Below are 13,909 nucleotides of genomic sequence, written 5' to 3' on the forward strand. Positions count from 1 at the left end.
TACAACTATACAAGTACAACATAACAACATTAATGAGCATTGTGAATTAATTGAATTGTACTCCCTTTGTATATTATTATTCCGTTATTTGCTAAACTCTCCTTTTGTGGCATACTCGTATTTTACTACTTGTTTTTTTTAAGAAATTTTTTACAATATTTTACTAATTTCTTCTTTTTAGTAGTGGACCCTCAACTGGAATATTATATTTTAATATTTTCATATTTTATTTTATGTCAACTATCATATTTCATATCCCCCCGTTTCATAATGTTAGTCTCATATGGAATCAATCACATAAAATAAAAAAAGAAATATATTTGGAATCTAACATTAAAGTACAATATAATTCATAAATAATTTACCTTATTTAACATTTTAAATTTTTTATTAGGAAATCACAAGTCATAATTGCATAATTTAAGGTAAAGATTTCCTTATTTGGAGTCATGTCATCAATCCACAACTTATTAATTCTAAAATAAAAAATTTATAAATGAAATATATTCAATATGGGTATATCTTTTTGAAACACCCAAAATAATACTATATACATTATGAAACGGAGGGAGTACTTTATTTTTCCATCAACTTCACTTTATTCATATTTTATTACTTTATACTATTTCTCCTAAAATTTAGTGTATGTAGAAATGTAACAAGTAATAAAATATGGTACTGTATTATTTTAAAGGAATGAAGTATTAATAATATATAATTCGCCTACTTATTCGTGCATTTGGCGCATGCAAGGCCACGTAATATGGTCACAATTCGGAAGTATCTAGTAATATAGCTAGATTGGTCAACAGAAAGTAGTGTACTAGACTATTGACATACTCCATATGAAAATTTGACAACAAAACAATAAGGTTGTCAATCGTCATCTAATCTCCAATGAAGGGATCAACTGTGGTCTTAAAAGAAGAACGAAGCTTGTTGAAATTGGAGACCATTATTGTAAGGAAGTTGACATTTTGATTACATTCTTCTTTTGATTTCATAATAGTGACAAATTCACACTGTTTTGCACTTCAATTTCTATTTAAAAAATAAATTGGGGTCTAATTGTCTATAAGTCAAATTGTAAGATAAAAAGGTGATCATTACGAAATTAAAATCTACATTATATTTTTCCATATAATATATTACATCAAATTGGTTAAAGTTTTCTTATAATAGTGCAATAAAGTTAAAATGTCCCGGGTTTCAAAAAAAAAAAAAAAAGTTAAAATGTCCCGATTGATAATTACGATCTATCTAATAATGAAAATAGTGTATAAACACATAGTAAGCTTACATATTTTTTAAGTTTCGTATGTGGTTGGCCACATCGTGTGATCGAGGTTACTTATTCAGGGGTTAATTGGCTGGTTAGGGGTTATTCAGTTAGGGTAATTTGGTCAGGGGTTACTCGGTCAGTTAGGGATTACTAGGTCAGCAGTGACTTGATCAGGGGTTACTTGGTCAGTTAGGGTTTACTTGGTCATGGTTACTCGGTCAGTTAGGGTTTACTTGGTCAGGGGTTACTCGGTCGATTAGGAATTACTCGGTCGGTTATGGGTTCCTCGATCAGAGTTTACCTGTTTAGTGTTTTGGTGTGTGTCAGCTAGCCATACGGAGAAAAACGCTCTGTATATATTTTAGTGCATTATTGATTCTTACTAGCCAAAGCTACATGATCATACCGCCCCTAGCCCCCTAGTAAAATTTTTGCCCCTCCCACAAAATCAAATAGAAATAGCAATAATAATATCAAGTCTTTCAAATCTGGTCATTGAACTATGAGCACTTCAAATTCAAATATTGGACATTTCTCCCCAACATTTCAACAACAGGCTAAGGCCCAAAGAAATTCCTTTTTTGTTTTTTTTTTTTTGAAAGAAAGCCCAAAGTAATTCTAATTGAGTACCAATCAAGAAGAGCCACAACTGCTTAAGGATTAAAAAAGCTCAAGTAATTTGATCAACATTCAAGATTAAGCTTATAATCTGACATACCTACAACAAATCTATAATAAATTCTCGTTTAATTACGTCATTATCATTACTCGTATCTTATGGGAATCCCGAAAAATTAAGGGAGTAGCTCGAGTAAGAATGTAAGATAATGAAGTTGACATGGTTTTGAAAGCTCTAATCCACTTTCTTCCTTTCTCCCGCTTAATTCCTGTCAATTGCAGAAAGTTTGCAACTTTATCTTCTTCCCAATGCTATGTTCGATCAAAAATAAAATTCAGCAATAAAATTGAGGACTTAAAACCACTCAAATCACTTATAATCGTCACTGGGTTAACTCATTATAAGCTCGTTATTTCTGAGTTTATTGAGCGATGCTTTCATCTCGGTATCCCTGAACTTGGGTTGTCTGCATTTTATGCATCAAATAATCGCAGCTTACTTTTGCAGAATTTGGTAATTAAGCATCTCTGTAAATTGGGTTTATATCATGATGTAATTTCTGTGTATAAAACATGTAAGTTTTTTGGTACTAAAGATGGTGATTACACATTTCCTTATGTAATCAAGGCTTGTTCAGTTCTATGTCATGAAAAATTTGGAAAGGAGATTCATGGTGTTGTTATTAGAACTGGGTATGGTAGGAATGTGGTTGTTCAGACTGCTTTTGTTGATTTTTACTCGAAAATTGGGTGTATGGACATTGCACGGTTGGTGTTCGATGAAATGTCTCAATGGGATGTGGTTTCTTGGAATGCTTTGATTTCAGGTTATTCTTGTAATGGCCTTGATTATGAAGCACCTAAGGTAGTGCAAGACTTGTGGGTGAAAGGTGTGAAGCCTAATGTGATAACTTTGGCTAGCATAGTTCCTGTTTGTACCCGATTAGGATTCTGGTATTTGGGTTGGTCTTTACATGGCTATGCTGTAAAATGTGGGTTTGATCAAGATGAATTGTTGACACCAGCTTTGATCTCAATGTATGCTAGCGAAGGCGATATTCGAGTTGCTAAATGCTTGTTTGATCTTTCACCTGTAAAAAATGTGGTCATTTGGAATTCTATAATATATGCTCATGCACAAAACCAAATGCCTGAAGCAGCCTTTGAAATGTTCCAGCAAATGCTCTCTGCTGATCTTTATCCTAATGTAGCCACTTTTGTGTCTGTGATCCCATGCTGTGAAAAGGCAAATCTTTACAGCCATGGCGAAATCCTTCATGGGTATGCTGTAAAACATGGGATGGATAACCAGATATCTGTGGCAGCAGCTCTTATATCTATGTATGAGAAGCTAGGAGATGTTCACTCAGCAGCAAATGTTTTCACCTGGATGCCTCACAAAAACCTTCTTGTTTGGAATTCAATCATTTCAGCGTATGTGCATCATGGGCTCTCACAAACGAGTCTAAATGCTGTCCATGAGATGCAAGTTGCAGGAATTGAGTCAGACTCAATATCCATTGTCAATATTCTTTCGGCCTGCTCGGAGCTAGAGGCATTGCTTCTTGGTAAGTCTGCTCATGCCATATCTATAAGAAAGGGTTTTGATTCAAATCTTAATGTGTGGAATGCTCTCTTGAGGTTTTATTCTAGCTGCTGTCAACTCCACTCTTCTTTTAAGCTTTTTGATTTGATGGCCTCAAAAAATATTGTTTCATGGAACACGATGATATCTGGTTGTGCATATAATGGAGAAACAGAAAAGGGGGCAGCCTTATTTTTGAGAATGCAGCTTCAAGGAGTGCAACCAGATGTTGTTAGCCTAATTAGTATCCTTTCTAGTCTGACCGAGAATGGTGATTTGGCCCGAGGGATGGCTCTACATGGGTTTGCTCTCAAGTTATGCTTCACTTTCGATGTTACATTAGCTAATGCTTTGATTAGCATGTATTCTAGCTGCGGGGACCTGGATGCTGCTGCAATGCTTTTCCATTCAATGACAGACAGATGTTTGGTTTCTTGGAATTCATTGATCACTAGTTACAGACATCACAATTTACACAAAGAGGTCATATTCTTGTTTAAGAATATGATAAAAGATGGTCAAAATCCAAATTACATTACATTGCTAAATGTATTGCCCGGGTGCTCTACACTTTTACAAGGCAAATCAGTTCACTCTTACTCCATCACAACAGGGGCTGTGCTGCTAGCTCCTTTTTTGAATTCTTTGGTCTGTATGTATTCACGGTTTGACGATATAGTTTCGTGCTGCTTACTGTTTGAGGCTGGGGATAAATCGGATATTTCTTTGTGGAATGTGATGTTGTCGGTCTTGTTTGAAGCAAGAGAGGTAGAGAAAGCATTTTCTCTTTTTTGTGAATTGCTTCAAACAGAGGTTAAAGTGGACTATATAACCATTCTGAGCTTGGTTTCAGCTTGTATTCAGATAAACAGCAGCTCTGTCGCTAATTCTTTATTGGCATTTGTGATTAAGAATTGTTTTCTCCAAGAGACAACAGTTAGTAATGCTTTTATTGATTTGTATGCAAAATGTGGAGATATTCTGATGGCTAAGAAAGTATTTGAGAGTTTACCGAAAAAGGACGTTGTCTCTTGGAGTGTCATGATAAACGGGTATGGATTACATGGTGATGGTGAGAGTGCAATTTCTATTTTGTCGGAAATGGAAGATTCAGGAATAAAGCCTGATAGCATAACATATCTTAGTATCTTATCAGCCTGCAGCCATGCTGGGTTAGCTGATCAATGCTATGCAATTTTCAATTCAATGCTAAAAAATGGGATTCAACCAACAATTGAACATTGTGGTTGTGTAGTGGACCTTCTTGGTAGAAAAGGTTTGCTACTTGAGGCATATGACATTGTTAAGAGAATGCCGGGTGGATCTTCAGTCAATATACTCGAGTCTTTACTAGGTGCTTGTATGGTTCATGGAAATCTTGATATCGGGGAAAGAACTGGGGAGTTGCTTGTTAATAAGGACCCTGAAAATGTTGGAGCATATGTGATACTTTATAACATCTATGCTGGTGCTGGAAGATGGCAAGACGCAAACAGAATGAGGAGTATAATATCAGATAGAGAATTGAACAAAATTTCTGGGTTTAGCATGCTCGAAGGACAGAAACTATGAGGCCACTATGATGTCAGTATGGTCATTATTCGGAATCATTGGCTCATTCCAGGTTGAGGTCTTTACTTAAAATACTAACATTGTGTTTGGATGAGAGAATTTGGACTGTTGGGATCGGATAGTGAAGTGTGCATGCTTTCGAAACTAAACATTACAATATTGGAAGTATTCGGAAGAAAGAAACAAGTTCCCTCTTTCCCTTTTCTCTCCTTTCCCTCTATTTCTTTTCATTCCCCTGCACTCTGATGGCGAGCCAGACCTATAAAGTATTCTGTTTAATAGCGTTTCAAACCTTTAAGGCGATATAGGCAATTAGGCATTAATGCCTCTTTCCATCTTCTGGATAACCCTGCAAGAAATGAAGAGATGTACACACTTTCAACAATATACTCACACTGAATTTCTCTTGTACAATATCCTCTCTCCTTCCTACAATTGTTAGAAACCTCCAAAAAAAATTGGGCTTTCCGACAAAAGATTGTTAATCAATGTTGCAAAATCTAAAATTTTCGGCGTGGTAGGATATACGAAGTACTTCGTAGCCAGATAGTGTATAGCCCGTTTGTAAAATGTTTCTCAGAAACACAGGTGTTTGAAAGAGTACGTAAAGCTAGGGAGTAATTTGGACGTTAGAAATGGCTTGGCAGTTGCTGTACTATTACTCCGTAGTTACCAACTTACAAAAATTCTAAGTTAGCCTTTTAATTTCTTTCAGTAGCTCAGTCACTTTCAGTGTATAGATTGTAATCTAGTTGGAATTAGAGAAGTATTCTACCAATTTAATGCTAACTAACAGCCAACAAGTTATGAGTTGTGGCCCTTAATTTAGACTGTTCGTTTTTGTTGTTTTAGGAATTTTCAAAGAGTGAGTGATGAGTAAGTGAGTGACAAGCATTCATGTTGTGCTTCCAAGTTCCTTCATGGTGTTTGTTGTTAATTTGTCAAATCCCATCTTTAGTCTTCTAAATTGTCTTTACTACTGTACTTTGTTATGTAAGTATTCGTATATCTAAAACTCTAGAAGCTGTTTGATTTTTTTTTTTTTTTTTTTTTTGGGTGTGTGGGTGGGTGGGTGGGAAATTACTTTATAATTACTAACTTATACTTTCTCTGTTTTTATTTACGTGCCCTATTTTAACCGGCACATTTGCCAATGCATGACTTTGACTAATAATATTCTTTATTATCGATAAATTTAAATTATAAAAAACTGATAGTTGGAAAGTATGCATTGAGACGATTCGAAAAAATACTCACGTCACTATATTCAATTTTATTTATAAAGCAAAAACAATGATCAATGCATTGTATGTGAATAGTGTCAAAGTCAAGCTGTGGAACTTAAATTAAAATGGAGTAGCTAGTATGAATTTTTATAATTAGCCTAAATACTCATTTTACTCGCAATAAAACCATTTTGCACAAATGCTGAAGTATACGTAGTATATTTTATCAACAAAAAGTTCATATAGGTAGATATTTTATAAAAATATAAAATCATAAGGCAAGTCATTTGCCAAATGAGAGTTTTATAAGGCATCACGTACTGTAGTTTTTTGTAAAAATGTAAAAAAATATTTTACTATTTATTTCTCTGAGTTTATTTGTGTGATTTAGATAGGGATTTGGCTTATTTGCAAATATAAAACCACTACAATTTTGTCCTTTGTTATAGCATTTTCTAATTCTAGAGAATTAAGTCTATTAAAATAATTGGACGGTTAACTCTTAAAATACCAATTAGAAAGAAACAAGGGTCTTTACAAATGGAGTTGTTAGTTTGTTATCATTATAAAATTGGTCATTTTTTTTAAACCTTATAAAATTGGTCATTGTTTATGCCACTTTCTAAAACTTTCTATTTTTAGAAAGTAAATCCTTAATTTAGTCTATTAAAAATTTAAAATAATTGGACGGTACATTAAAATACCAATTATATCAAACCAAAGTCCAAACTATACGCCTAAGTCGTCTATACCTTACACAATAGGGAGTACGAGTACTATAAAACAAGAGTCAACCCATTACAAAGAAAAAGAAATAAAGTACACCTTTTTACAACAGTCAACGCCCTTATACAAGGAAACAGATCAGATGGTAAAAATAAAATAAAGTATACCTTTTCAACAGTCAACGCCCACTACAAAACCTTTGTTATCCTAATTTAGATGTTTGTGTGACAAACAAAATGAATTCCATTCATGCAAATTGTTAATAAGCTTAAAATATCTCAAAAGTATGAAAGATAGAAAAATTGACGTCAACAAAGAGCTAAATGGCAAAATGACGTGGATAAGTCCTTCGCTCCCACCTGGCCCACTTAGGGCCTGTTTATATTTACTGAACTAAGCTGAATTAAACTGATTGGAGCTGAACTGAACTGAACTGAATATTTTATAAGAGAAGGAAATTAAGAGCTGAACTGAACTGAACTGAAATTAAGTAAATGTAAACATGCCTGTCATCCACTTGGCATCCTCACATTTTATATTAGTAATTTAGTATACTACTCCAACGTGACAAAAAAACCTGTCACTTTTTCATTATTTTTGGATAGCAACAACTTAATCTAAAATTATTTTGACCACAAATCTACAGTACTGCTGTCATTATCATTTTGCCCCGGGCCTCCTTTGTCGGATTTATAACATATCACGTATATAACCCGTGTGTGAATTGTGTTGACCATATTCTCTCTTCTCCATTCTGCCCCTACAATACATATATAAGCGCAGTCACCTGAAAAAATTATGAATGAATTCAGCTCAAATCTATTTACCTCGAATTTAATAAAGTCAAAGTTGCCAAAAAAAAAAAAAAAAAAAATGGAAGCTACATCAAATCAATACTATGTGTACAATGATAGACCACGAAGTTGGCAGTTGAGTCCAGAGCAAGAGATGAATGTCATGGTTTCGGCTTTGAGGAACGTCATTGCTAGCGGCCGAGGTGGTAGCGTTGGAGGTAGCGGTAATCAAAACCCATCTGATGATGGGTCCAGATTAGTACTTGAAGCACTTCAACAGAATCAAAGCACCTCCACGTCATCTCCCTCTGCTTCCGCCACGAGTCTGAATTTTCCGCCAAAGTCCGAAAATTCAAATGAAGGAAGGACTACTAGTACCAGTGGCGGCAGCGGAGGACCGAAGCGACGGAGGAAGTACAATAGAAACAGGTTTAGAGGTGTAAGGCAGAGGCCGTGGGGAAAGTGGGCTGCTGAAATCCGTGACCCGCACCGGGCGGTTCGAGTTTGGCTAGGAACATTTGAGACTGCTGAGGATGCTGCTAGGGAGTATGATCGAGCTGCGGTTCGATTTCGAGGTTCTCGAGCTAAGCTTAATTTTCCAATCACTGATTACCCCCAGGAGCTTGAAGAGCAGCAGCAACTTCATAGTAGTAATGATAAACAAGAGGTTAACAATGGTAATCAACAACAACAACAACAACAACAACAAATGGCAAGTCCTACAGATCAAGAACCGGAGACGAGTGGTTTCGTGCAGATAACCGATGGTACGGAGATTTCCAAATGGGTGGATGACATGATTGATAATAGTCCTCCGTTTGAATGATCGACTTTTAAAATCTACTACCCCGTTAATTGTTATGTGCAACTTTGGGGTATTATTTACAAGACATAAAATATTCCAAAGTTGTATATAACATTTATCGAAGGTAGTATATCATTGCTCTTTGTGATACATACTTTAAAAAAAAAAGGGTGCGACGACATTTTAGCATAGTATTAAAAGGGTAGTATATTAACCTATTATTCTTTATTTTTTATGTAGCTCCAAAATTCAGGAGTCTCTCTTATAAGTTCATGGATATGTATTTAGGGTTGCATATAAAAGAATGTCCTTTCTTAGCTATTAGGGGGTTAGGGGAAATTTTTAATTTATTTTTATTACCCAAACCATGTCTAAAACTAGTTAGCCTCTGTTTTTTTTTTTTATGTATTAGGAAATTTTGAATACATCAAATGAGATTATTATAGGTGTGGTTTAATTATTCCACCATTTGTTGGGCGGTGGAGTAATTTTTAAGGAATTATAGTCAGGCCATCGTTTTGTATAGTAGAGCATGGCACTATTTTTCTTTGTTTAGCAACCGAGGTCTATTTAACACTAGATAGCTTGTTTAGTTGGCTAAACTTTTTTATGGACCGACTAAACTAAATTTGAGAAGGGGAATTAGATAAATATAGAGTACAATTATTTCTATTCATTTCTTCACATTTTGGGATGATACCGATATTAATAATACGGTTATACGGAGTATGAGTAGTCATTATGTGGATAACAACAATAGATAAATAAATCCCTATCCCTACTTTATAAAAAGTTCAAAAAAAAAAAAAAAAAAAACCTAGTGTGATGACTTTTTTACCCCTAAAAATGTTTATTTACTCTTGCGCCCATTTGTGGTTAAGTTTATGATTCATGTACTCGATTCTCTTCATATGCCCATTTATTGTTAACTTTGACTATATAATGATTGTATCACAAAGGAGGGGCTTTTGAATTTTTTTTTCATAATGAATTAACAGTTGTATAATTAATGTCTAATTGAGTTGTATTTTAGAAACTATGTCAAAAAATTCCTCTCTCTATTTAGTTATTGCCTAATTTCTGATTATTGTTTTTTTCCACTTTATACTTTGTTTTCGTGGAGGAGTATACATTATTTGGACAAAAATGTTTAAACAAATAATAAGAAAATTATCCTTTTCAACTTAGACCTGGACTAAGGATAAATTTGCTCATTTTGTTAAGAAGAAATGTTTGGTTTATTTTTTGTTGTTAATTTATGCTTTTGTGTGTGTTTTTTTAGTGCATGGATGCTAAGCCACATGAAGAAGAAGGGGAAGAGGAGGAGATTGCTAAATTTGATGTCGTGTTAGAAGGCAAAACTGTTGAACTTGAAGATAATCCTCCTTAAGTGGTGGGGGAATAAGCTAGATATAACCCATTTTATTACAATTTCTTTAAAAAGACCCACCGAAACCTTAGCTTACCTTATCAACTAATGAGATAGTTTTCTTTTGAAACTTTTTCTGTTTACTTTAGTTGTAACATTTTAACTTTCACACTTGTCAATGAATAATTTAAACCATTCATATTTCTAATTATAGATATGTAAAAATCTAAAGATTAGATATTTAAAATATATATAAATCGGGTGTCAACTGTCATGACAAGCTATTACAACTTCACCAGACAAAGTTATTATGTCGCGCAAAACGCGTTCGTCGGCTCCCCCAGTAAATAAAAAGGAGAGGAAGGAAGAAGAAAAAAAGTAAGGGAGTTTGGGTGGAGTGAGCATTAATCAGCAAATGGTTGAACACTCGCTGATTGAAATCACCGTTTTATAAAATTTCGATATTTTACAAAATACTACTTACATAGAAGACATTTTAATATTTATTGATGAAATTCAATAATCAAAAGATTAGAGAATGGGTGAGCTTGGATTTTATTCTCTCACATTTCTATTTAAATCCATCTCTAAATAACATATCACTTTCTTAATTTAATTAGCTAAAACCGTGTCAATATTGCTCTAAATTTAATCAGCTAATTAAAACTGTGTTAATGTGCTCAAAATGACGTAAAGAATTTAAAAGAAATGCTCCAGGGTACATAAATTAGGTGGAGATGTAAACTTTGAAGTAATGAAAAAGGTTTTAATATATAGACTCAATTATTTCACAATGGCTCCAATCAAATGTTCTTGTGGGACGGGGGTGTAGAGTATAAGATTTACTTTTTAAGAGACCAATCATATTGAATTGATGGAAAGGTAGAAAGTAGAATGCATAACTTAATTATTTATGCCTAGTCGTATTTTGTAATTTCATAAATTATTACTTGTATATCTAATCTTTATGAAATAATTGCAAGACTTTTTAAAATAGAAAATAGTTCGGGTTCATCAAAAGTCACGTGCCTTGCACGAGATTTTGACCAAAAAATGAAACATTCCATGCCCTCGGAGAGTGCTTTGGAGGGTCAACGTCGGAGTTCGGGGTCAATGCTGGAAAATAGACTCTTGTGGCATTTGACAACAAATTTTTAAAATTGGGTGGTGTTAGACAACAAATTTTTTTCGGGTGGTTTTTGACAAAAAAGTATTTTTAATGGGGGGTTTTTGACAAAATTTCCTTTTATTTTATTTATTTTAAATTTGTGACTTTGTAATTATTTAATAAACAACACATGTATAAAAATATTACACTACCTCCGTTTTTTCTTTTTAATTGACACGTTTTGACTTTAGCACTATTTATCCACCTCTCTTTGACCGTATTTTGTGCTTTATACGTAATGAAAAATATAGTCATGTGGGATTTTGTTAGATTCGTCACGTTATATACTTTCAAAGTATCAACTTTTCATAATTTTTTCTTATCGATAATTAAAGATATTAATGATTGAATAAGTGCATTGGCAAACGTGACTAAAGAAACGTGTCAACTAAAAAGAAACGGAGGAAGTATATTTTAATAACATACAGTAAGTCCTTAATGATACTTCGCATAAAATAACACAATATATATGACTAAGTATTATGATTATTTTGAAACAAATAAATTACTACACATGATCCAATAAATAATTAAAACTACTCTCTTTCTTACCGTCATAGCGATATTTTTGATCATATACATAAATGACGTAATAATACATACATTAGAGGTTGCATGGCCAAAAAAAAAAAAAAAAAAAAAAAAAAAAAAAAAAAAAAAAAAAAAAAAAAAAAAACATGAAAGAAAAGAAGTATTTTAAATAATTAGGAGCACGTGTTCTAAGTGCTAAAAGAATAAAGTATATTATATATTAGTACAACAATATTAAATTGTATTTTATACATGGAACATGAAACATTATCCTTAATTCTTTATTGGCTTATTCTATAAATTGGAATATTAGATATTTACAACTATACCACAAAAGGAAAAGTAAAAAATAAAAAAAATTAAAAAAACAAAAAAGTATCCAGACAACCAGCTGGACCCAGTTAAAATTTTAATAAATTGGTAAAGTCAAAGCGTTTCATACTCTTCTTAACCCCGTGTGTGAACTGTGTTGTGACTGTTGACCACTTTCAGTCCATTCACTCGCCCTCTATATAACCGCTATTACCTGATTTTCTTTACTTTCAAGTTTCTACTATCTCTGTTTTTCTTACCTTAATACACACAATTTCAAAATCAATGGATTCAACTCAAAATTATTACTTCTACGACGAGAAACCAGATATCTGGCAGATGGAATCGAACCATGAGATGAACATGATGGTATCAGCTCTGAATCAAGTCATTTCCGGAGACGGCGGCGGCAGCAGTGGCAGTGGCATCAATCAACAACCACCAACTGATGATGGGTCCCATTTAGTATTTGAATCATTTCAAGACCAACAAAATTTCGCCACGTGGTCACCAGCGTCTTCTACCACGTCACCCGTTCTCCCGCCAAATTCCCAGATTGAAAATGCTGACACTACTACTGCTACTAGTAGCAGTGGAAAACAGAGGACAAGAAAGTACAACAGAAACAAGTACAGGGGAGTACGGCAGAGGCCTTGGGGGAAGTGGGCGTCTGAGATTCGGGACCCACACCGGGCGGTTCGGATGTGGCTCGGAACATTCGAGACGGCCGAGGAGGCTGCTAGAGCTTATGATCGAGCTGCTGTTCGCTTTCGAGGCCCGCGTGCTAAGCTTAATTTCAGTGTCTCTGATTACCTCCCACAGCTTGAAGAGTACAACAGTAATAACATCTTTTATCAGAATCAAGAGCAGCAGATGATGAATAACAATAATAATTATGGTGATCATGTTAGTCCTACTAATCAAGAGCCAGAGACGAGTGGTTTTGTGCAGATTACTGATGGTGCTGAGCTCGAGCATTGGATGAACGATATGATTGACAATACTCCTCCGTGTTTAATGTATGGGGAACAATCATTCGGCATTTAAATTACATCATTGTTCTTTGTGGCTCTATCCAAGAAAAAAAATGTTTATGGTAGCTGTAATAGGCGAAAAGTATGGTAAAGTTTAGCACTAAAGATGTCTGTAATGCATTTTTGTATAAATATAGCCTGAGTATAGTATAGGAGTACATATCATCATGTACCTAGATCATGTCCAGAACTAATTAGATTGTCTCTGTTTTATTTTTTAATAGAAATAGATACAATTGGTTTTGATTTATTTGATCTTTTGTTGAACAATGCTACAAAGCATTGAAGGTGCATCTTCTCAATGAAAATAGACAATCACATACATACAAGGGTTTATCAAGTTTTTGTGTAATGAGTATTTGGATGCAAGCACAATCATGTTTTTGATGTGATAAATTGGGGAGATTTAATACATCTTTTGTGATAACTTTTTTTTTTGACGGGATTTTTTATAATAACTTGTTACATTAAGATATCGATCACTAACTGATATGGAGTTGCACTCAATATTAATTACAAGTATACTTTAAAAATGGAAAGAAAAACCAATGTTAATTAGTAATTACTCAATTGACATTAAAAGTTGTACTTAAAAAAGCACGTGGAACATGATTAATTACAATAATAAGCAATTATGCTTACAGTAAAGTATTATCAAACAAATATATTAGAGCACGTTTTATAAATGCTTGAAAATAAAAAAAATAATAAAATACTACTGTTTCCTAAAGTAGTAATGTGGTACAACAATATTCGATGATTTCTATATAGGGAAAAGAAACTTCAAGTCGCTGGATTCTATCGATTAGAGTGCTACCAAACAGCTGGGCCCCGCGTTATCTGTGAAAAAAGTAGCAAATTGTCAAAGAGTTTCACACTACATCATC

At 33.9% G+C, this 13,909-nt stretch overlaps 3 protein-coding genes across 3 annotated transcripts; all 3 read left to right on the forward strand.

Moving 5' to 3' along the window:
• The first annotated feature begins 2,120 nt into the window (after positions 1 to 2,120).
• On the forward strand, positions 2,121 to 5,386 carry LOC145602640 (pentatricopeptide repeat-containing protein At4g39952, mitochondrial-like). The gene has a single exon (XM_081658810.1). It carries the CDS (start codon positions 2,121 to 2,123, stop codon positions 5,055 to 5,057), a length of 2,937 nt encoding a protein of 978 aa, XP_081514936.1. The 3' UTR covers positions 5,058 to 5,386.
• A 2,451-nt stretch (positions 5,387 to 7,837) lies between these two features.
• On the forward strand, positions 7,838 to 8,629 carry LOC145602643 (uncharacterized). The gene has a single exon (XM_081658812.1). It carries the CDS (start codon positions 7,883 to 7,885, stop codon positions 8,627 to 8,629), a length of 747 nt encoding a protein of 248 aa, XP_081514938.1. The 5' UTR covers positions 7,838 to 7,882.
• A 3,644-nt stretch (positions 8,630 to 12,273) lies between these two features.
• Positions 12,274 to 13,222, forward strand: LOC145603127 (ethylene-responsive transcription factor ERF114-like). The gene has a single exon (XM_081659262.1). The coding sequence runs from the start codon at positions 12,274 to 12,276 to the stop codon at positions 13,033 to 13,035; it is 762 nt and encodes a 253-aa protein (XP_081515388.1). The 3' UTR covers positions 13,036 to 13,222.
• The last annotated feature ends 687 nt before the right edge of the window (positions 13,223 to 13,909 follow it).

Source organism: Chenopodium album, chromosome 21, assembly GCF_948465745.1.
Source record: "Chenopodium album chromosome 21, dcCheAlbu1.1, whole genome shotgun sequence".
NCBI lineage: Eukaryota > Viridiplantae > Streptophyta > Magnoliopsida > Caryophyllales > Amaranthaceae > Chenopodium > Chenopodium album.